The following is a 21,901-nucleotide window of genomic DNA, read 5'->3' on the forward strand; positions in this document are numbered from 1 at the left end:
TAAATAATTCATGTAAAGGCATCGAATAGAATCATTTAAAAAACCATTGTGGGTATTAATAAGAAATAGAAATCAGTTATAGGTTGTAGGCATCAGAAGGGAACTGTGGGCAACTACTTAAATTTACTTTTCCATTTGTATGAGCTTCAGTGTACTACGTTATAATACGTATCTTACCATTTTAATGGCATGTGCTAAAGTGATGATACTTCAAAATCAGGTTTCCTTTTTAAAAAGAAGATAATTTTCTTGCAGAAAAGGAGAAGGAAACTTGGCAAATAAGCAGAAACTTGGCAATTTCTGACAAATTGAGAAAATATTTTTCCACTCAATAGGACTAGGTATCCTTGATGAAAAGGAACTTTGTTTTTGCTTTATTAAAAAGGTCAGGTGACACATCTTTTATTATTAGTCATTACATCTATCAAGCATGTATCCACATATACATATGCAGCAATATGCATATGCCAAAACAATTCAGATTGTATTTTCTTCCGAGGACCTTAAAATTAAGATCAAACATTTCAACTGTCAGCACTAGAAACAAGTAGTATTTTTCAAGATGGATATAGGTAGGTAAAATAATCCTCTATTTCCATTATATATTTTATGAAGCATACATTTGAAATATTTGTAATTTTCCAAAAGGGAAAGGCTCCAGATGTTTGCCTAGCTTTTTGTCCCTTACCATTGATGTTACCATTCAACTACTGAAACAAATTTTTAATTGATTTCATTATCAAATTTTTATACTTTTGTTTTGTAATTTGATATTTGATTTATAGAATAACTGACACATATTCATCACCATTTCACAGGAGACACTAGTGGATGGGCGACCATATTTGGCACAGTCCATGGAAATGCTAATTATGTGGCATTAACACAGGAGTGCTGTAAGTGGTATTGATTCAAAGACTCAGTCTCAGCTTTGCGAGCAACATGATTTGTGGTGCATGGATTTATATGGGTAGCGTGGTCAATTCCCTTTAGAATTTCAGTTTCAGGTCAATGTCTTTCAGTGGTCAACTGCTCCGTTGTCTGCCATGGGATTGAAGACATGGAAGGAAACAACATATTCCATTCATGCTCATTTTATGTAGTAGCCTACGATTGTGAGAATATATAGATATTAAATAATTATGATAAATACTAAAGATATTTTTCCCTTTAACTACTTTCTTCAGTAGAGATATTGAACACCAACTACTTCTCAGCCCCTATGTTAAGGACTGAGAGTACAAGGATAAGTAAGATGTGGTCCCAAGTCACAAATACTTCACATTGTAGCAGGAAAGGCAAAACCTCATGGAGACAGAGATGATACAATATAGTGAAGTATATTGTATATACAATATACAATATATACAATAAACTAGAAGGATGATGTTTGCACAAAGGAATGTGGAAGCCCACTAGAAGAAATGATGGTTGTGCCAAGGGTGGAAAAAGATCCACAGAGACAATGACACTGACATGGACCTAGAAGGATGGCACCAGCCCATAGAGGATTCTGGGTGCACACTTTGGACTTTGGCCTCTACCCTGTAGATAGAATCATGTCTTTATATACACCTATATTACATACATGTGTATAATGTATACCTAGACATAATTATGCAGGTACATATACAATTATATACATATATTAGTATGTATATACAAATAGTAATATACATATATATTAAACACTATATTAACCTTATATTATGTACTTTATAATATCAGTTTATAATTGCCACTTATTACATACTTTATTGTGCACAGGTACATCATATATAAAAATTAGAACTTAAAAAGATTAAAAATAAACACAACTGTAAGTTCTCGTACTTTCTTCCTGAGTCATAATGGGTCATCTTGTACACATCCCATTGTGGAGATCACTGCTGTACATGGTCGGCAACTACTGACACTGTGGGCTTATTTTCTTTTAATGAGGAGGAAGAAGCACATGAAAGGAAGGGTTTGTAAGAATGATTCTTCCATCAGAATCATAGAGAATGGATCAGAACAGTGGTTCCCAACCCCGGACAACTTTTGTCCCCAGAGAACACTTGTCAATGTCAAAAGACATTTGGGTTGTCACAACTGGGGGATGGCTCCTGGCATCTAGTATGCAGAGGACAAGGATGCTGTTTAGCATCCTACAATGCACAGGACAGCCCCCCCACAACAGAGAATGAGCCAACCCAAGTGTCAACCTTCCCAAGGTTGAGAACAAAGAACAGTGAGATACTGATCATTATGTTTCCTGCAATACTCCAGAGTAATACTAAGAATCTGATCCCAGAAAATGCCAGTGGGAAGAGTGAGAGAGACAGAGATGCAGAAGCATTTCTGAAGAAGAATCCAGAGCCTGTGGGTATGACTGATGTGCAGGTGAGGGAGCTATGCTCACGTCGCTGGTTTAGGCAGTAGGCCCAGCTTGGACTACATGGAATTCTTTTATTGGTAAATATGAGTTTCCATCCCCAGGCTTTCAATCTAATAACGCAAACACCATTTTTGCTGTCAATAAACGTTGAAGTGAACATTCTGAGCTTTAAGGAGTTGAGCTAATTAGCATAAACCTATAACATAGAATATTTTCAAAAACTCTATAAAAAAACTTTATAAACAACATAGAATATTTGCAAAAATTTTATACACTAGATACTTCCAAAACTTTATGCATCTTTTGAATTAAGCAGGTACTCAATAAAAGTTTGCTGAATTTACTAAAATTCCGTAAAATTGATTTTAGAAAGTTTGGTTAAGGGAATTTAAAAGAAACAGAGCAATTAGAAAGGATGTGTAAAGATCTAACTAAATAATAATACAAAAATTGGAAAAGAATCCTTTTTCTTAGCTCCATCAAAACAAATACCCACAGGATCAGAGGCAAAATCAAGTGCTCCATAAATATCACACCCCTTACTCTCATACACACACACACACACACACACACACACACACACAGAGTGATTGTCTCATGGGACAAGTTGGCCTGTTTTCTCCATAGATTTCTCACCCCTTTATATGCCATTATCTTAATAATTATGTAAGTTTCTTCACAGTAAATCCTGAATTTTTTTTTATTCTGAATGTCTCAGATAGATGGATCTTTGGTTTTCTCAGCTTTATAGCTTCTCTACCATTTTTGTCTTCCACTATAACTTTATAGTAACGAAAAACAAAGAACCCAAATAAGACGGTATCCAACTTGGCTTATTTCAATAAGGCACAGTGGAGGCTACTGCATCTGTCTCTTCTCACAGCCCTAGGAGAAGTTTGAAGGGGGGAAAAAATTGAATTGAATTTTAACCAACAAGGATTTACTGAGCAACCTCTTTGTGCCATTCAATTAAATTAAATCGACTCAATTATACCCATTGCAGATTTACTCTGTTGTATTAATGTTTTTCGTTGAGGAGAACTTAATCTTGCTTCACTACACACTTTTGTGCTACTTAAATCTTTCTGTGGTTTCTTTCTAATCACTTATTAAGTGCCTCTGAAATGACCACTGGAAGCTAGAACCAAAATGAAATGCCACATTAGTCTATGATGGACTAGGAGACAATTCTTTGCTTTTAGTATGGACCCAAATTAGGCTACTAAAGAGGTAAATGTTATACATTCAATGAAGAGAGAACACTGTCAGTTATTAGAGATGAGGTCATAATTAAAGAAAAGTATTTTTTTTCCCAGTGAAATACTACTCTTTTGCCCCCTAGCTCTAAACCAGTATCCACAACCCTGTGACTGCAAAGGAACCGAATTGGAATGTGTAAATATGGGCTTAAAGTCTGTGCCAGTGATTTCCAGCAATGCGACATTACTGTGAGTAGAATTCATGTCTTGATGATATTTGCCCCTGAAACCATATGAAAACCATGTAGTCCAATCTAAACTCCCCTTGTTGTGTTTTGTGTTACTTATATATTAGCAAAATCATAGAAGTTCCCCTTAAAACTACCAGAAATCAGAGAATCCCACATGTTTCTTCTCCAGGGAAGGCAAGTTTTTAAATGCTGTGTGTTAGATTAGCCTGGTTATCATGGAGCTCACAAATGTCTCTGGTCTGCAGTGCTGATTTGCAGTTACTTTCCGATTCATTGTTTTTACTAAAATGCGAGTACCATACAACTAAAAATGAAAATAAAAAAGGAGAGCACTAGCTTATTCTACCTCATTGTAAATGGTGGCAATTGTCCAAGACTGCAAAGATATAACAAAGATATAAAAAATCCATGAAGCTGGCTATGTCGTCACTGTAAGTTTGCCTGTACTTTGTAAAAATGTTTTGAGAGCCTCCAGAATTTGCAGTCATATTATGATTTGAGCATGTGTGAGTCGGTTAGGAATTTTTGGTTTTCTTTTGTTTGTTTGTTTGTTTGTTGTATTTTATTAAATTACCCAGAGAGTAAAGATGTTAAATCTTCATAGACATTCTAATCTATGATACTAAATGGCCAAACTTGTCAGATACTTGCAAACTGCTTTAATTTTGCCTTATGCACTTCTCATTCTCACACGAGAAAGTTTTCAGTTACTAGGGTCATTTTCAAATGTGCGGGAAGTAGCAAGGAGTATCCATAAATATCCTGTTTTCAGTCATGCACTTTCTTAGGGAAAAGTTTTCTTGGTCATAAAACCCATAATGAAGTCTGCTTTACCTGTTATTTTAGGTCTCTTAAAGAAAACAAAATTCACAGTCTTCCAGATAAAGTTTTCATCAAATACACAGCACTTAAACAGATGTAAGTAGCTATTCATAGTGTTTTTATGAAGAAATCCTTGTGATGTTTTAAGATGCCTTTTATCTTTAAGTAAAATGGAACATAAACTTAATAATCTTTATCATTAAACTTATTTTTCAAATGTAATTAAGATTAGGAAATAAAGCTTTGAAAACTAGTATATTATCTTTCCATTTCATAATTGAAAGTAGCTGAATTAATTTTATTTAAATTATTTTTAGAGAATTAAATTGAAGTTGAGATCAGGCATCTCAATAAGAAAACACATAGTTCCATTCCATGCTGTTTTCCAAGATCATTTGGAAAATGACACGGTAGATTCAGAGGCACTAGATAGACTTCTTAACTTTAAAGGGGAATGTTAGGGGCGCCTGGGTAGCTCAGTCGGTTAAGCATCCGACTTCAGCTCAGGTAAGGATCTCGCGGTCCGTGAGTTGGAGCCCCGCGTCGGGCTCTGGGCTGATGGTTCAGAGCCTGGAGCCTGCTTCCGATTCTGTGTCTCCCTCTCTCTCTGCCCCTCCCCCGTTCATGCTGTGTCTCTCTCTGTCTCAAAAATAAATAAATGTTAAAGGGGAATGTTAGTATAGATAAGAAAGATCAGATCTTTTTTTAAAATTTTTTTCAATGTTTTTATTTACTTTTGAAGGAGAGAGAGACAGAGCATGAGTGGGGGAGGAGCAGAGAGAGAGGGAGACATAGAATTTGAAGCAGACTCCAGGCTCTAAGCCATCAGCACAGAGCCTGATGTGGGGCTTGAACCCACGAACTGTGAGATCATGACCTGAGCCGAAGTCGGACGCTCCACCGACCAAGCCACCCAGGTGCCCCAAGAAAGATCAGATCATTTAAAACACATAATGGTAGGATACAGACTGTCTCCCGGGATAATAGAAACAAAAGCTGCAATCTTAGTGAAATCAGCGATAGTAGCATATCTGAGGAAAGAAAATGTTAATAAATAGGGCACAGTCCACAGTAAAGAAATGGTAGTCAGAGAGAAACAAAGTATCAAGATGCTTCCAGCACCTTCCAAGAAAGAAAACCAGGATCTGGGCAATGTAATCCCTAGACAAGTCTCATTACTTGCATGAACTATCTTTTGATAGAAATTCCCTTTATTTTGATTCCCTGCTCACCAAACAACCTTATGATGACTGCATTAACTTTCCAAATTACTCATATCAAAGTATTTGGACAGTTACCTCGGATAGGGTATTAGAATGTTCCTTTTGGTGGAATTGGATACCTCCCATTTAAATAAAGACATTGAGAATATTCAACCTCTTGTCAGTTGTTACTCTATGGCAGCCCCTCCGAGCCCAGTCATTCTGGGATAACGAAGAGATCAAGTTTCTACAATTGCCAAGATGGTCATTAGACCAGATTTAAAAATTAACAAGGTAATGTTGTAAGGCTCCTTAGCAGCACAATTATACCGTTTTATCCTTCACAGTCAGCATAGAAAGTTTCTAGAAATGCGAAGTATGTTAATATCTAGAAATGTAAAATATGTTAAAAAGAATAAAAATAATCTGATCCTCTGCTGATACCGGACAAACAGATTTGGCATAAAATGCCATCAAAATTCAATGCTGTGCATGAACTTAGGTACAGATTTTCTCGCACAAGAAAAGAAGTCGCTGAAGGAAGTCGATTAGTGAGGTAGAATCTTATGTGAACAGAGATAATCATGCCTGGGTTTGATCACAGCCTCTGTCAATGCCATCCGCAGTCACGACCTTCTGCTCCATTGTGGGGTGTGTTGTCATGTTCACATTGCCGCAGGGGAGTAGCTATGCAGTGACTCTGGGTTTCCAGATGAATCTAGAGAGGAAACCCTAACTATACTGCTGTTACTCTTACTGGAAATTCTTGGAATCACCACATGTTCATCCTGTGAGTCAATACAGTTCTTGCACGGCCTGAATAATGCTCAACGGAGGCGGGGGAAATGGCACTAACAGAAAGGAAGGAAAAAGATTCATGTTGTAGAGTACCTGTTTCAGTTCTGTTATCTAGAGTCATAGAAGTTTTATGAATTTCTAATTAAGTGCTCTTATTGTTCACGAGGTAACTAAAGTCTGCAATGGTTAAATGATTTAACTAAGATCTACGACTAGTAAGCAGAAGAGCCAGAGTGAAAGCCCATATATTCTGATGCTCAGTGCAGTGTTTATTTTACAATAGCCAGGAACCAGAGATGGATGTTGTTCTAGCATCAGACTGAATGTTCTACCAACACATACTGTCCTGCCCCACGCAGAACTCCCTTTTCTACATGTGCCCTCTAATTTGGGACAAACTGACTTCTGGGAAGGCAGAGAGATCACCAGAGGATCAAGCAAAGGAGGGGTACATTTCAACTTCTACCAAGTCCTTTTGTAGACCACTGATTTATGTCAATACTTATCTCTGATAGTATCGGCTAGCCCACGTAGGGGAAGGATATGGAATCACTAATTTTGATAATCCAGGCCCCAATTTCTCCTAGTGAAATAAAATAGGGATTGACCTTAATTGCCAGGTCAGCTGGAAGGTTCTCCAAGTAAATGTTTACTTCTACTTTGAGAAAACTTAGATGCCACATCATCACCCAGCTGAAACTCTCCTGATGCAAGGTGCTATTTGATGCTATTTGAATCAACGAGGCAAGCTGATTCTCCCAGAGGCTCAGAAAAAAAGATTAGGGGACCCTCATCAGGAAACACTCACTAAGTGTTTATCCTAGGCAGAGTACAGCACAGTTCCTTATATTTATATATCACCTTTTAAAGTTCACAAAGAATCCCAACATTTGGAATTCTCACTCGGACTTTGAGCCCCATAATCTGCGAAGTGGGGGTGGGCATTACAAGGTTCTTTCAGGAATGAGGATACCTATTCTAGAGAAGAGGGATTATTTGTTCAAAGGCAGTCAGCTGACAAGTATTAGATCTTGGCCTCAAAGCCAAACCTCTGACTGTGATCTTTTGGAAGCTTAACTGCTTGGTCCAGTCTCAGAATATTGTTCCTGTTGATGAAAACATCCATTAACCAAGCTTTGATTTGAACATAACACAGGGTCTTTACAACCATTACTTAAGTATCATAAAGCAGCTCATGAGCTCAGCCATCCATCCTTAAACCTCCTACCCCCACCCCCTTTTCTCCACTCCTCAGTCGCCCCTGCCACTCCTTCTCCAACCCCCAGCCTCAGTCATGCCCTTCTCTCTCCTGTCCTTCCACTCTTACCTTCTCCTTCCCTATTCTGCATTACAACATCCCAAATAGCCGATGTGGCAAAACCAAAACCATCCCCAGGAAAAGGTGTCTGGGGAAGGAAGAAATGAACAACTCCCAGGATCCTTGGAAACATCCCGTAGGAGGGTAAAAGCTGACAAAACCACATATTCATTCATTCTTTCAACAAACATTTGTCGATACCTGCCAGGCTCCAAGTACTGAGGATACAGCAGTGAACAACACATGTGAAAAGCCCTCTCTTCATGGAGTTAAAGGTGCAGTGGAGGAGGATAGGCAATAAAACAGAAAACACATAGTTTGTTAGATACTGATGAGAGCCATGGAGTAAAATAAGCCAGGAAGGTCATGAGGGTGCGCTGAGCAGAAGAAACTTCAAAGAATACACCAATAAATTTTGTCTTGTCATGTAAATCTACTACTGCCAAGGGTGTTTTCAAAGCTCCCCATCTTTCTTAGACTTACGCCATGAAACTGTTCAAAACACACCCAATCAGTCCTCTACTTAACTGTAATAGTTAAAGCTGGCTCTTATCACCCTGCATATTCCACGAGTCTCTTCCAGCAGACTTCTCCCCCAAAGGATGTGGTTTCAAATCTGATCATCACCCTGGTCACATTAATCTGTATATGTTCACCTACACTTGCCTTCCACGTAGTATCTAGAATAAATGTAATATTGTCACTGTGACATGGGCGGGGACGGACAGACGAAAGCTAGCAAGACTTCTTTTCTAAACTCTATATGCTCCCAGCTTACATTTGATATCTTGGTGGCTATTTCATACCCATAACTCTTAGCGGTCATGCTTCTAAAATTCCCCATCCCGTGCCATAGGTGTTTCTGCAAAGTGATGGCGTCTCCATCCTGCATCTGTGCACTTGGCATTTGAGACCTAGTTGTAGGTCCATAAATGTAACCCTGTTCAGTTTCAACCTGTTAGATTCAGCTTTTCTTGTCAGACTGTAATGAACTTTTTGGAAAATTCAACATATTCACTATGACTGTGCTGAATATTCATATAAATATGAATATGACTGCTGAGAGGTCCGCATTCTGTTACCTGAAAATTGGATGAACCATCTTTACTCAAATCGTGGAATAAAATATTGAAGAGGACAGTGCCAAATACTCTTTCCAGAGCCCTTCATCACTGTCCTTCAAACAATGTGTATTATTCTTTATTTTGGCCACAAACGCATCAGAAAGCCACTTGATCAATGCATGCTAGACATATAAGCAGTGTCAGCCACCGTTGGTGTTGGACTGATCAGTTTTTCAAAAAAGAAAATAAAGTTAGTCTGACATGACTTGTTTCTCATGAAGTGCCCTGTTCATTTTCTTCCTGAGGTATTCACAGGCGGTTTCCTAAATAGCTTGTTTTGTGATTTTGCCCAGAACCCACATCAAGCACATCTTACTATACAAATTGGAATATATCCTAAGAGATCATTGACTCTAATGTTGAGTGAGTCTGTGGTCTAGAATGTTCTAAATAGTCAGTGGGTTGAGGTCATTTAGGCAACCAGAAGAGTAAGTTCATAAATCAAAATGAAATTTTAATTGCCAAATAAATGTTGTTGAACTTACCTGAATGTTTTTACTATTGGTCAGATTATTCATTTTAATAATCTTTTCAAAATATCAAGCCTTTCTAATGTGGGGGGGGGAGGGAAGAGATTTAAGATGACCTTTCAAAGAAATAAAATAGACTTTAACAGTGACTATATTACTCTATCACCACTACCATGGAAACCAGCAGCAGCCTTCCTCCTCATTGTGACATAAACCTTACATAAATTAGGAATTTCTTCTTAAACATGGTTCTAGTTCAAAACAATCATTGGCAACAAAATATAATTCAAGGAGTCTGCCTGGCTCATGAATACAAAATGTTGCATTAAAAAATAGCCTATAAACATGCATGTCATTAAAGCATTTATTTGCTTTAGTTTCAGGTACATAAATTCCTGGCGTTTCTGCTTGAAAAGTCCTGACAGCTGAAACAGCAGGAATTCATGAACCAGTAAGTTATTCTTAGAAAAGCCATTCAGTGGAAAGTATATTAAATGGGCTCACATCTCGGCTTTGAATAAAAAGAGGACACCACTTGCCAAACTGTTACGGTTCCCAATTTCCCCTCGTAGTCACCAAGCTACTATTCTACAAAGAAGCAAGGGGACGCTACAGGATCAAGTTAAAATTCAGTAGCCTAAGTCTGAGACAGGGGACTTGGAGCTCCAGTTCTCTGGGAGGTGCCAGCAAGCTGAAGCCCAGCAGGTGACTAGAGGCTCTTCCTTATTTAAAGTGTTGGGGTCTTGGGGCACCCGCGTGGCTCCATCGGTTGAGCGTCCAACTTTGGCTCAGGTCATGATCTCGTGGTCCGTGAGTTCGAGCCCCGCATTGGGCTCTGTGCTGATGGCTCAGAGCCTGGAGCCTGTTTCAGATTCTGTGTCTCCCTCTCTCTGCCCCTCCCCCGTTCACGCTCTGTCTCTCTCTGTCTCAAAAATAAATACACGTTAAAAAAAAATAAGTAAATAAAGTGTTGGGGTCTCAATTCATGTCAGGGAAGGCAGGTAGGCTGCACACGTCCAGTGAGTCATGCAAGTGGAAAGCACGGAGCCAAATGCACAATTTATGACCGCGCCCATCTCTTCAAGATTGACAACATGTAGGTAAAATGTGCATGGCAATTTTGAATTCATTATATTTTTTAAAGTTTATGTATTTATTTTGGGAGAGAGAGAGAGAGAGAGAGAGAAAGCACATGCACCTGCGCAGGCGCACACGAGTGGGGGAGGGGCAGAAAGCGAGGGAGAGAGAATCCCAAACGGCCCCGCCCTGTCAGCCCAGAGCCCCACACAAGGCTCCATCTCCCGGATGGTGAGATCATGACCTGAAGTCATGAGCTGAAGTCAAGAGTCAGACACTCAACCTACTGAGCCACCCAGGTGCCCCTTGCATTCATTATCTGGAATAAAATATAACTAACACTAGTTAGGTAGTAAATTTTATGTTTAAGAGGAACTTCAACGTACGTATATTATAGCATTGTATTATTTTTCTATTTCACTTACTATTGTAACATAATTCATTACGTTCATTTTCATTACATCACTCCAAGGGCTTTGAAATGCCAAAACAGATATTGATCCGTACGGATTCATTCTATTCATAGCGGAACTTTAAAACCAAATGACAATGTATGCTGTAATGGGAAGCGTCTCCTCACAGACGTGGGGCGGGGCGGGGGGAGAGAAGGGGTGGAATGACACGAGGTCTCAATGGGTTTCAAGTTTACTTGGTGAGATTGAAATTGGCGCTCTTTGTATCTTATGGATGTAATGCGTGTGCTGTAGTACCAACCTCTGCCACTTGGTGGAACACAGAGAAAATGACAATATCCGTTCAACACTTGGGTTTGAACTTGGGATGGATGGGTTTGCTGATAACTGGGAGCTGATAATCGGCTTTACCTCGCTACCTTGAGGGCTGAGGGCTTCAATATCCTGGCACTCCTATCATGGCTTCATAATTCAAAGGCTGGGAAGCTTTGCTAGAGAATAGTTACAGTATAACAAAATTCAAAGTACAGCCAGCTGCCAAAGGAGCACGTGTTCTACTAATGGTTTTGCAGTGAAGTCTCCTAACAATTAAGGAAGTGTTGTGTGCGATTTTAGGAACTGAACCAGATCAAAATAAGAGCTAGGGAAGCCATTCAAAACACTCTGTAGTCATTAGTCACTATTATTAGTGTGGATATTTCCTGCTCCTAAATACCTTGAGAAAATACGAATTCAAGGCTAAACTCCCACTGTATCATAAGCACAGGGAATGGAAATTATTTTACTTAGATACTCCCAACAGTGCTATTATTGAGTCAATACTATATTGGTAAATTGCTTCAGGGGGTAAGTAAATCGTGACCCTGTGAGCTGAAGTTGAGATACTAGCCTCAGTTCCACTGTGGATGCCAGCTGTGACCTTGAGTACCTCACTAACTCCCTTTGTGCTTCCCGCTCAGCATCTCGCAATAGAAACAAATGAGACTTGCCCTCTCCTTTTTTCATGGGAATAGAATGAAGAGAAATGGGGAATTAAAGGTGGAACTCTGTGCTGAAAGAATAAAAAGCTCAGCAGTGAGACACGGTCCCGGGCCCATCTCACATGGCGAGCATCATCTGCAAGTCAGAATAAGAAAACCGCAACACAAGCCCACGTCCCTCCTCAAACTCGTCACCTGGGAGCTCAGCGGGGCAGACCAGAGACGCCCAAATCTCACTGCATGGTTGCCAGTGGGAGACAAGCGTCGGTTAGTTTCACAGCCATCTCGTGGGCAACACCACCACCACCCAACATAAGAATAGGACTTGGGACTTCGTAAACCAGTTTCACAAATTGTCTTTAGATGAATCAAGTGGAGACCATGTGCCACAACTCGATAAAGTACCTACACCCTAATCACATGGCTCTTCTGTCTCATTCCCACCAGATTTCTTCAGCATAATTGTATTACGCACATATCACGGAGAGCATTTTTTGGATTACATAATCTGCAAATATTGTGAGTAACTTCTTTACAACTATGAGTACAATTTTAAGTAAAGATTAAAAGAGTAGAAATGGCACTTTTTAAAGGCTTGACTTGGCTATAGCAAAATGGGAGAAATAGGTTACCAGAAAGTACCTAGATGAGTCATTAACCTAACGGAATTATTAAAAGATTCCTAGTTTTACCAGAAGACAGAAACAAAGGCTCTCCTTAACCTTGTCTTCTGAAGTTTGGGTCATTTCCACAATAGTTTAGCATTTTTTTTCTAACCCTTGCTAACTTACCTCTCTCTTTTCTTAAAATGCTAATCTACTAAGGATGTGACCAAAAGTGACAGAAGCAAAAATCACCTACTCTTATACTCTTAACAGAATATAATATCCCAACACGTTATTTGTGGCCAGTTTGCTGGTCCTGTCCCCAGTGTCATACACACCAGGTTCGTGGTTATCTGTATCTTCTTATCCAGCTGAGTGCTTTCAGAAACAGATGTCCCTACTCCATAATCATCATCAGCGGCTCATATTCTGATTATATGTGACTAAAATGAAGTATTGAGTTTGCCTAATTGACTCGCTCATGCTATTTATAGGTATCTCAGCCACAACTGTATTACAACTCTCAGACCCGGAGTATTCAAAGACTTACATCAGCTAACTTGGCTGTAAGTATCCTAGCTTTTCCTTCAGAAGATCGGATAGATCAGATAGACTATATATGCTTATAGTCTCCATCTATTTATGTATCTTGTTTATTACACTCATTTTTCTGATTGTCACATCATCTGGAGCACATTACCCAAGCAATTCAGATAATGGCACGCCAAATGGTAGTTGTGTGCAAAGGAACCTGTGCTGTGCTTTTTCCAGGTGGCTTTCTGAGCCATGTGTCCATCCAGTGTTGATCTATTCCAGCATTTCTCAACCTCAGCTCTATTGGCATTTCATCTAGAGAATTCTTTGATGAAGGGGGTGTTCTCTCGTATTTGGGGATCTTTAGCATTATCTGAGGTCTCTATCTCACTAGATGCCAGTGGTACTGGTTCCCAGAGGTGTGACAACCAAAGATGTCTCCAGACATTCATTTAAACGGACCTCTGTTGAAACCCACTGACCTAGAATGTAAGCAAGTTAGGGACCTTTTAGAGTTCCAGAGCATTCATAGAAAAGTCTGAAGATTTGGTAGCTGGTGGTGTTTCATCACTTTCCTGGCTGAGCCACCAGCTCCCTTCTGAGGAGTCTCACATCAGATATTTGTATTTTCACCAGGAAAATGAACATTGGCCCATTAGAAGGCTCGATGTTTCAGTCTGACATTTCTGTAGGTCAGATTGGTCTGGTGGAAAAAGCCAGAACTTCAACTTTATCCAGATCCTGTGTATGCTGTGGGCCTCTGTTAATGTTCCAGAAACTTTCTTAATCTTCCCGGGCTGCGTTATTTCTCATCTGTAAACTAGAAGCACAGCTCCTTTTTAAGAGTGATGGCGTGAGGATTAAATCACAAGGCAGATATAAACTGCCACATGCAGAGCACTTGGCATATCGCAGGTGTCTAATGTCACTTCCTTCTCCAAATCCTACTCTCAGGAACCGCTGAGAGTAAGAGGAAATGGTACCTGGCTTCAAAGGCAACAGGAGAAAAGAAGGCATATTTCCCCCTTAGTCTATTTCTTTCTAGGAAAATACCGTATATGGTTAGAAATGGTTATTTGAATATATGAGTATTTTCACGCTCTCATCCTCAAAGCTCCTAATGAGCTGGTTGGTACAGACCTTATAAATGTATCATTTAAACACCACGAGACCAAAGAACCATTTGTGATTTCCTATGAATTTTTTTTCATCCACTCTTCATTCAGTCAATCAGTAGGTCAAAGCATTTGTGGAGCCTGTATTCAGCCAATTAATAATTCAGCTTATGCTGGATTCGAGTATCCAGAGGTGAAGGGTCTGTCTCTGGTCTTTAAGTCCAATGGGAGGCGGATGCAGTCAGAGAAAACAATCAGGACGAACCCCTCATAAGGGCTGGGACAGGGGGTGGTGGAAATTTGGAGGAAAGAGCTAGGAAGGACTCTTAGGGAAGAGGACGGGGAGCCAAGTGTGGACGGGCAGGAAAGAGGAGAGCAAGTGTTGGGAGGCAGGATTGTCACGGGCTTTATACTGTTTCCTGGTTTCATTTCACAGATGTCTCTAATGGTGGAAATATTTTTGATATTTTTTTTTTCAGAATTCTAGATGACAATCCAATAACCAGAATTTCCCAGCGGTTGTTTACTGGACTAAAGTCCTTGTTTTTCCTGTAAGTGTTCATCTACCCTTCAATACATCTGTCTATAAATTGCAGTGACATCTAACACTAGCTTGCAAAATGAGCTTTAAAAACCTCAAGCCCGTTAACATTTTTATTAGTCAAAACCTTTCCTGTACCTCCAGCCACAGTTACTGTTGTGACTTCCTAGCCTTGGCTCGTGGTATATTTGAAACCTACTGGTTGATTAATTTTTGATCTCCTTTACTTTCCTTTAATCTTAAGGCATGTTTTACTTGCAGTGGTGGACCAAAGCTATATTCATTTTTATCTCCTAACTACATTTAAATCTACCAGAATCTCCTGGGAGTTCAGCTCCGACTACATTTTTAACAGAGGGAAATGTGCCTTTGCCCAGCAAGAGTCTCTAAACATTCCAAAACCTTTGTCCCACTGACAGAGCTGTTCTCATAATTACATTCTCACTGTTTATTAATACACTGAAATGATTTATCAGCAGGGGATTATTATGTTCCTTTATAGTTCATCGCATGGCATCATTATTTTTCCATTTGTCAAAAGGGACCACAATATCGTAAATTAATCGTGCAACTTAACATGCTGATGGGTTGTTTTCTTTCCCCCAGTGCCCCCTGCGATCGCTTCTTAGATTTAATGCAGTTTCCAGTGTGGCCCCTTAACACTGTAAATGATTTGTGTTTCCCTTAAGAAAAAACTTTGGATGTAGGATGTGGAAATGATTACAAGTTTGAAGTTTACAAGGAAAATTACCATGAACTTCAGAATTATTACTCAATACATACTTTTGTTTGATCTCGTAAAATTAAAGCGCATAATATTTATTCCCAGGTTATATATCATACTTTTGCGCTCAGCCTCTTTGACATGTGCTTTCTTATCTGTGCTATACATATATCTAGAGACCGTTTTGAAGAAGTAGTTATGTTTTTATTTTTTATCCTGCTATACTGATTTTAGCATGCAAGTTTCCAAATTGTGGAAACAGTGAAAGTGTTGTTCTTAAAGGGGCATACCCTTTTGTTTCTAACTGACATCTTCTTTGTGCAAAGGTCTATGGTTAATAACTACTTAGAGGCCCTTCCCAAACAGATGTGTGCCCAAATGCCTCAACTCAACTGGATGTGAGTATGCATTTAGGAGCTAATTTGTTCTTAAGGAAACCAGCCCTGAAGTTAATTCATGATTACATAAAAAGCCCATAAAAAAGCCCATCTTTCCAAAACTGAAATCTGATTATGTTATTTCCTGGTTTAAAAATCTTTTGAGGGGTGCCTGGGTGGCTCAGGTGATTAAGCGTCCGGCGTTGGCTCAGGTCATGATCTCATGGTTTGTGGGTTCGAGCCTCATGTCGGGCTCTGGGCTGACGGCTCAGAGCCTGGAGCCTGCTTCGGATTCTGTGTCTCCCTCTCTCTCTGCCCTTCCCCCGTTCATGTTTGTTCTCTCTCTCTCTCTCTCGCTCTCAAGAATAAATAAACGTTAAAAAAATAAATTAAATTAATTTAAAAAGAAAAATCTTTTGAGAATTCCCATGGGTGTGCAAGTTAACTTCAGACTTGCCCCTTGAGCACCCGAGACCCCCCATTGGTATCCCTTCCTCCATCTAGACTACTACCCGGCTCCTCCTATGTGCCTTCCTTCCAGATGCACCAAACTGCCATAATCAGTTCCCTGAGCACATATCGTTCCTTCAATTAGAAAAGTCTTTCTCCTTTATTCTTTCGGTTGACTCCAAAATTTCGGTTAACTCCAAAAGTCAGCTTAAACATCCACTCTAGGAAGCTCTCACACCAGCCACTTACAGTGACTGCCTCTGTGACTCCTTTGTACCATGGACAGGCTTCCACCACGGCACCCATTCCCTACACACCTATCTCGGTTCTACTGTCACCATCTTGCCTGTCCCCCCCCCCCCATTGTGTAAATTCTGTGAGGGCAGAGACCCACCTTGTGATTTGTACCCCAGCATTTGTACACCAACCAGCACATAATAACTGCTCAACAAACCTTTGTTAAGCCAAAGTGCTAAACCGTGTCCACTCCTTGTTAGCTTTCAACCAATACTTGTTTAAAACATCTACTTAAGTTAATTCATGGCTTCTCCACCACTACTCGCCCCTCCCTGTCACCTTCATCTTCAAGGTCTCCTGAGACAGGCAGTTTTGGCACCCACAGTGATTTCTTGCCCTGTAAAATGCTGGTTGTACTGTCCCGCAGAACTCTTCTCACTGTCAAACCAGGAGACTCGATACTCCTAGGGTGATAAAATTATAGCACCTCAGCCTCTGGTCCTTTCTGAGCTAGCCTCACAATTACTTTCTACAACTCTTAGGGGTCCTTATGTTTATACGGACTTTTATTTATTTACATACCTGTTATCGAAGACTTCTAAGGCCATAGAGGTCTCATGTAAGTGTGCCACTCCTGAAGTGGAAATAATGATCTGAAAAACATGAGAATCATACTTGTTAAGAATAGGTGGGGGATGGGGCGCCTGGGTGGCGCAGTCGGTTAAGCGTCCGACTTCAGCCAGGTCACGATCTCGCGGTCCGTGAGTTCGAGCCCCGCGTCAGGCTCTGGAGCCTGTTTCCGATTCTGTGTCTCCCTCTCTCTCTGCCCCTCCCCCGTTCATGCTCTGTCTCTCTCTGTCCAAAATATAAATAAATAAATAAATAAATAAATAAATAAATAAATAAAAAGAATAGGTGGGGGAAAAAAAAACTTAGAAAAGACAAGAGCATAGCTGCACCATGGAAGCAAACAGGAAAGAGTGAAGGTAGCAGGAAAAGATCAGGGCCCGAGCCTGCCTCTCCTCCAATGGGCATCAGCAACCAGGAGGAGAGCAGGAACCAGCATCAGAGCCCCAGGTTCTGGTACAGTCGTGATTTGAGGCTCCCTCAAACACGAGGGGAAAAATAGACACCCAGTGAAAATATCATTAGTAAGATTGTCCCATCACACATGAGAAAGGGCCTTGAAACCAAGAGGACAGCACTGAGAGGTCAGACCCCAAAAAACCCTTACAGGAAGGAAAACCCACACCCTGGCCAGGCTCCCGCTCCCTCACTTGCCATCAGCAGGGCGATCGCTCGCAAGTCCTTGCTGCTATACTTGTGAAGTGTGAAAAACCCTTGTTCCCATTCCACCGAGCAATATTTGGGCTTTTAAGAGAGTACAGTGTTTACTATTTTAGCCACAGTATTTTCAGAGGGAAAAAAAATACCAAGTTCCTACCAGGCCATCTGGATGGGTATAAAACAGGATTTAAAAGGAAATGACACACGACTGGCGATTTTAGTGTTAATGTGAGAAATGTTCACAGGCGGCAAAACAGCTATTGTCCTATATGGAGAAGATTGTAAGAAGCGGACTATAAAAAGAGGTTAGGAGACTTGGCAGGAAAGTCTCCTCTCCCTCATTCCTCCGCACCGCTGGAAGCCGTAATGTCAGAGCGCTCCTGGGAGGGTCCCTGATCACGTAGGATGCCGCTGTCACAAAGGATCCCCGGCAGAATGTCACAGCTCCCACGCTCCTCAAACAACACGAGGCCTTGTTAGGACCTCAGTCCTTTTTTTTTTTTTTTTCCTTTTTTTGCCACGACGTGGATGGAGCTAGAGGGTATGATGCTGAGTGAAATAAGTCAGTTAGAGAAAGACACATACCATATGATCTCACTCGTATGTGGGATTTAAGACACAAAACAAATGAGCAAAGAAAAAAAAAAACAAGAGAGAGGGACAAGAAACAGACTCTTACCTACAGGGACCAAACTGATGGTTACCAGAAAGGCGGGTGGGGGGAGGGGTTAAATAGGCCAAGAGGACCAAGGGGGGGGTGGGGGGGGGGGCTTTGTGATGAGCACCAGGTGTTGTAGGGGAGCCCTGAAGCACCTGAAATGTTGCACACCTGAAACGAATATAACACTGTATGTTAACTATACTCAGATGAAAAGGCCTCAACCCTAGAGTAGCAACGGGACGGAGTCCAAGAGTCTGCATTTCTCAGCACTTCCCAGGTGACGCTGAGGGCTGTCCCAGCCACCTTGGAGCAGCGCTAACACTCAGCATCGGGGTCTCAGAGGCAGAGCAGAAAGAGCGGTTGCTGTCATCAGGCAGAGGGATACCTATGCCTGACTCTGGGATTTAGTATCTGGAAGATGATCGTGCCCGAGTTTCTCCTTAATCCAAAATAGAGACAAAAGTATCTACCTGCGGCCAGGGGAAAGTGAGAGTGGAAGGATCTATGACGCATGGTTTAGTGTCCAGACTTTAGATAGAGAGACATCTGAGTGAGAAGGTCAATTCTACTGCTTACCGGCTGCGTGGCCAGAAATTAAGTGAATTCCCAACAGCCTCAGTTTCCTTATATGTTGGGGGGAGGGATAATACCAATTTAGCAAGAGCGCGACTATGCACTCAGAACAATATCTGACACCATAAAAGTCTAGTAAATGTAGTTGCCGCTATTATGGTGGCAATATTATAATTAATAGCATGGTATCTGGCACAGAGAGAAACACTCACTAAATGTTGAGCTGCCCTTTCCCTCAATTTTATTAAGCTCTAACATTAATTGGAAGGGGAAAAGAAGCATAATATTATATTAACCTTGTAATAATTGGGAAGAAAGCATAAACACTGAAATGAAGTAAAGAATAAAGTTCAGGGACGCCTGAGTGGCTCAGTCGGTTAAGTGTCTGACGTCAGCTCAGGTCACGATCTCATAGTTCATGGGTTCGGGCCCCACGTCGGGCTCCGTGCTGATAGCTCAGAGCCTGGAGCCTGCTTCGGATGCTGTGTCTTCCTCTCTCTCTCTGCCCCTCCTCCACTCACGCTCTGTCGCTCTCCGTCTCTCAAAAATGAATAACCGTTAAAAAAATTTTCTGTAAATGAAGTTCAGAACTGTTATGGCCACGAAAAGCGCCTCCAGACATGTGATTCGTGCAAAAACATTAAAAATATCTTTCCCCCGTGCATTTTAGGGATTTGGAAGGCAATGGAATAAAATGTCTTACGAATTCCACCTTTCTGTCATGCAATTCACTCACAGTGCTGTAAGTATACAATGGAAATTAGCGAACAAGGGGAAACCCGATAGATCTGGAAGTCAAAAGAAAACACTGATAAGGAATTTTAAAATAGTCTTTTATTTACAGCCTCGGTCTGGAACTACAGTCCTAGAAAACGCACCCATGGGTTGATGGATTTTGACGGTGGGCCTAGCCTTCAGTTGAGCTGCCCAGAAGCTAGGTCTCCAGCTGTTCCCCTTCTTGCTGGGGGCAATTGTTATTTCACTGCATCCTCTCAGCTGAGCCGAGCTGGTGTCTAACCCCGTGATAACCAAGGAAATGAGATCATGTGTGAGAAAAAGCTTAGCTCTACAATAATGAGTGCTTACTGCCAGGGGCACTTATCCCTTGATGTCTGTCGCTCTCTCTAAAGAAAAAAAAAATGATAATTTTACTTTTTAGGGAAGAATATCTAGTGTATTCTGATCTGCCAAAGATTCTGATTGGTGATTTGGATTGCTGATTGTGTTTTTTTTTATTGGGCGGGGCGGTGCACATGGGTTGGTTATGCCACGTTTGCACTGGTGAAAAAAACACAAGAATTTTGCTTTCGTTTTAACCAATAGTTTTCCACGTGTAGTAAGCAGTTAGTAATGTCTGGTGGTTGCACAGGTGGTTGGAAAAGAAAAATTGGAGTATATTCATTTGTAGTAGTCTCACCACTGGTTTTTTTTTTTTTTTTTCACCAAACTAAGAGACGAGGTTATTGCCAGGCTACATATTTATCAGTCAGATTACAGACCAGCATATTGAATGAGAAAAAAGGGGCTATCCCACTCAGAAGATGCAAATAGTTGACTCTTTTTCTCGTGGATAATGAGAGAAAACACTGGTAAACTCAACAAATTACCTTGACACTTTCTATTTTACAGCCCCGTGTAGCTTTTGAATCACTGTCACACTCACGAGCTCTCCTCTGTAGGGCAGGTAGCTGCCAACCCCCTCTTTTTACCGTAGGTCTTGAAGAATTCCATTTCTAGACAAAGGAAATGTAAAACCAGTGCCCTCACCACCACCGCATTTAAAATCCATCTGTGGCCCCATGGGTTCAAACTCTGTTCTCTCTGGCCTTCTCCTAAGGAATATGCCTTACACAAGGCAAACCCCGCTCTAAGTATTAACGGGGTCGAAATCTGACATTACGTGTATGTCGGGAAGTAAACACTTTCTGAAGCCATCAGAATGGAAACCAAATGCAGCCTTAGAGACCACACTCAGCCCCTCACCTTACCTATGGCTAGCGTTTCCTGGAGAGAACACGTAGATATCCTCGGTGAGAAACTCCTGCCTTGTGCTCCACACCAGATCACGCCTCACTTTGACACTTCACAGGAGGCCTTGAGAAATCACATGCGGATCACTGGCATCTCCCAATGAGGACTGATTCTTACCGCAGACACAAACCAACAGTGCTGACTCTCACCATGTCTTACAGGTTTCTGCCTAGAAATCAAATTGATTTTGTTCCAGAGAAGACATTTTCTTCATTAAAAAATTTAGGAGAACTGTAAGTAGCATTGTCTACTAGGAAAATAGGATTGCTTCTTCCAAGATTATAAATTTAAATGACTAGTGAGGCTTCTTTTTCACTAGTGGCAATCAAATCCTGCAGACTCCCGGATATTCCAAATCAATTAAGAAAACCAACATTATCCTAAAGCCAAAAGCAAATTAAAATTAAACAGTGGGCTTAATACGGATTTAGCCTACGCTAATTTCTCTGCCTATTTTCTTTGGGTGATTTCATGTGTGTGTGTGTGTGTGTGTGTGTGTGTGTGTGTGTGTTGGAGCAAATGGGCTTTCTGTAACTCCTTAAACTGAAGGATCGTTATCTCTAATGACTGGCGTATAGTTAACTCTCAGTAAATGCTTGCTGAATGAATGACTGCAATGATATTAATCATGACTGAACAAAGGAACAAAGATGCTTATTATCCCTTGAGAAATTATGACTTCTAGAGCAGATGAAACAAATACTAATGTCTAGAATGATCAGGCTTATTGAAAAA

General features: G+C 40.7%; 1 protein-coding gene across 1 annotated transcript in view; it reads left to right on the plus strand.

The window, feature by feature from the left end:
• RXFP2 (relaxin family peptide receptor 2) overlaps positions 1-21,901 on the plus strand; it is a 60,897-nt gene that overhangs the window by 20,980 nt on the left and 18,016 nt on the right. Inside the window, exons 4-12 of the mRNA XM_007097721.3 lie at positions 819-896; positions 3,720-3,825; positions 4,674-4,745; positions 12,479-12,550; positions 13,131-13,202; positions 14,765-14,836; positions 15,877-15,948; positions 19,806-19,877; positions 21,328-21,399. Coding sequence (XP_007097783.2) covers positions 819-896; positions 3,720-3,825; positions 4,674-4,745; positions 12,479-12,550; positions 13,131-13,202; positions 14,765-14,836; positions 15,877-15,948; positions 19,806-19,877; positions 21,328-21,399 — 688 coding nt within the window. The remainder of the gene's footprint in view (positions 1-818; positions 897-3,719; positions 3,826-4,673; positions 4,746-12,478; positions 12,551-13,130; positions 13,203-14,764; positions 14,837-15,876; positions 15,949-19,805; positions 19,878-21,327; positions 21,400-21,901) is intronic.

Source organism: Panthera tigris, chromosome A1 (genome assembly GCF_018350195.1).
Source record: "Panthera tigris isolate Pti1 chromosome A1, P.tigris_Pti1_mat1.1, whole genome shotgun sequence".
Lineage (NCBI taxonomy): Eukaryota > Metazoa > Chordata > Mammalia > Carnivora > Felidae > Panthera > Panthera tigris.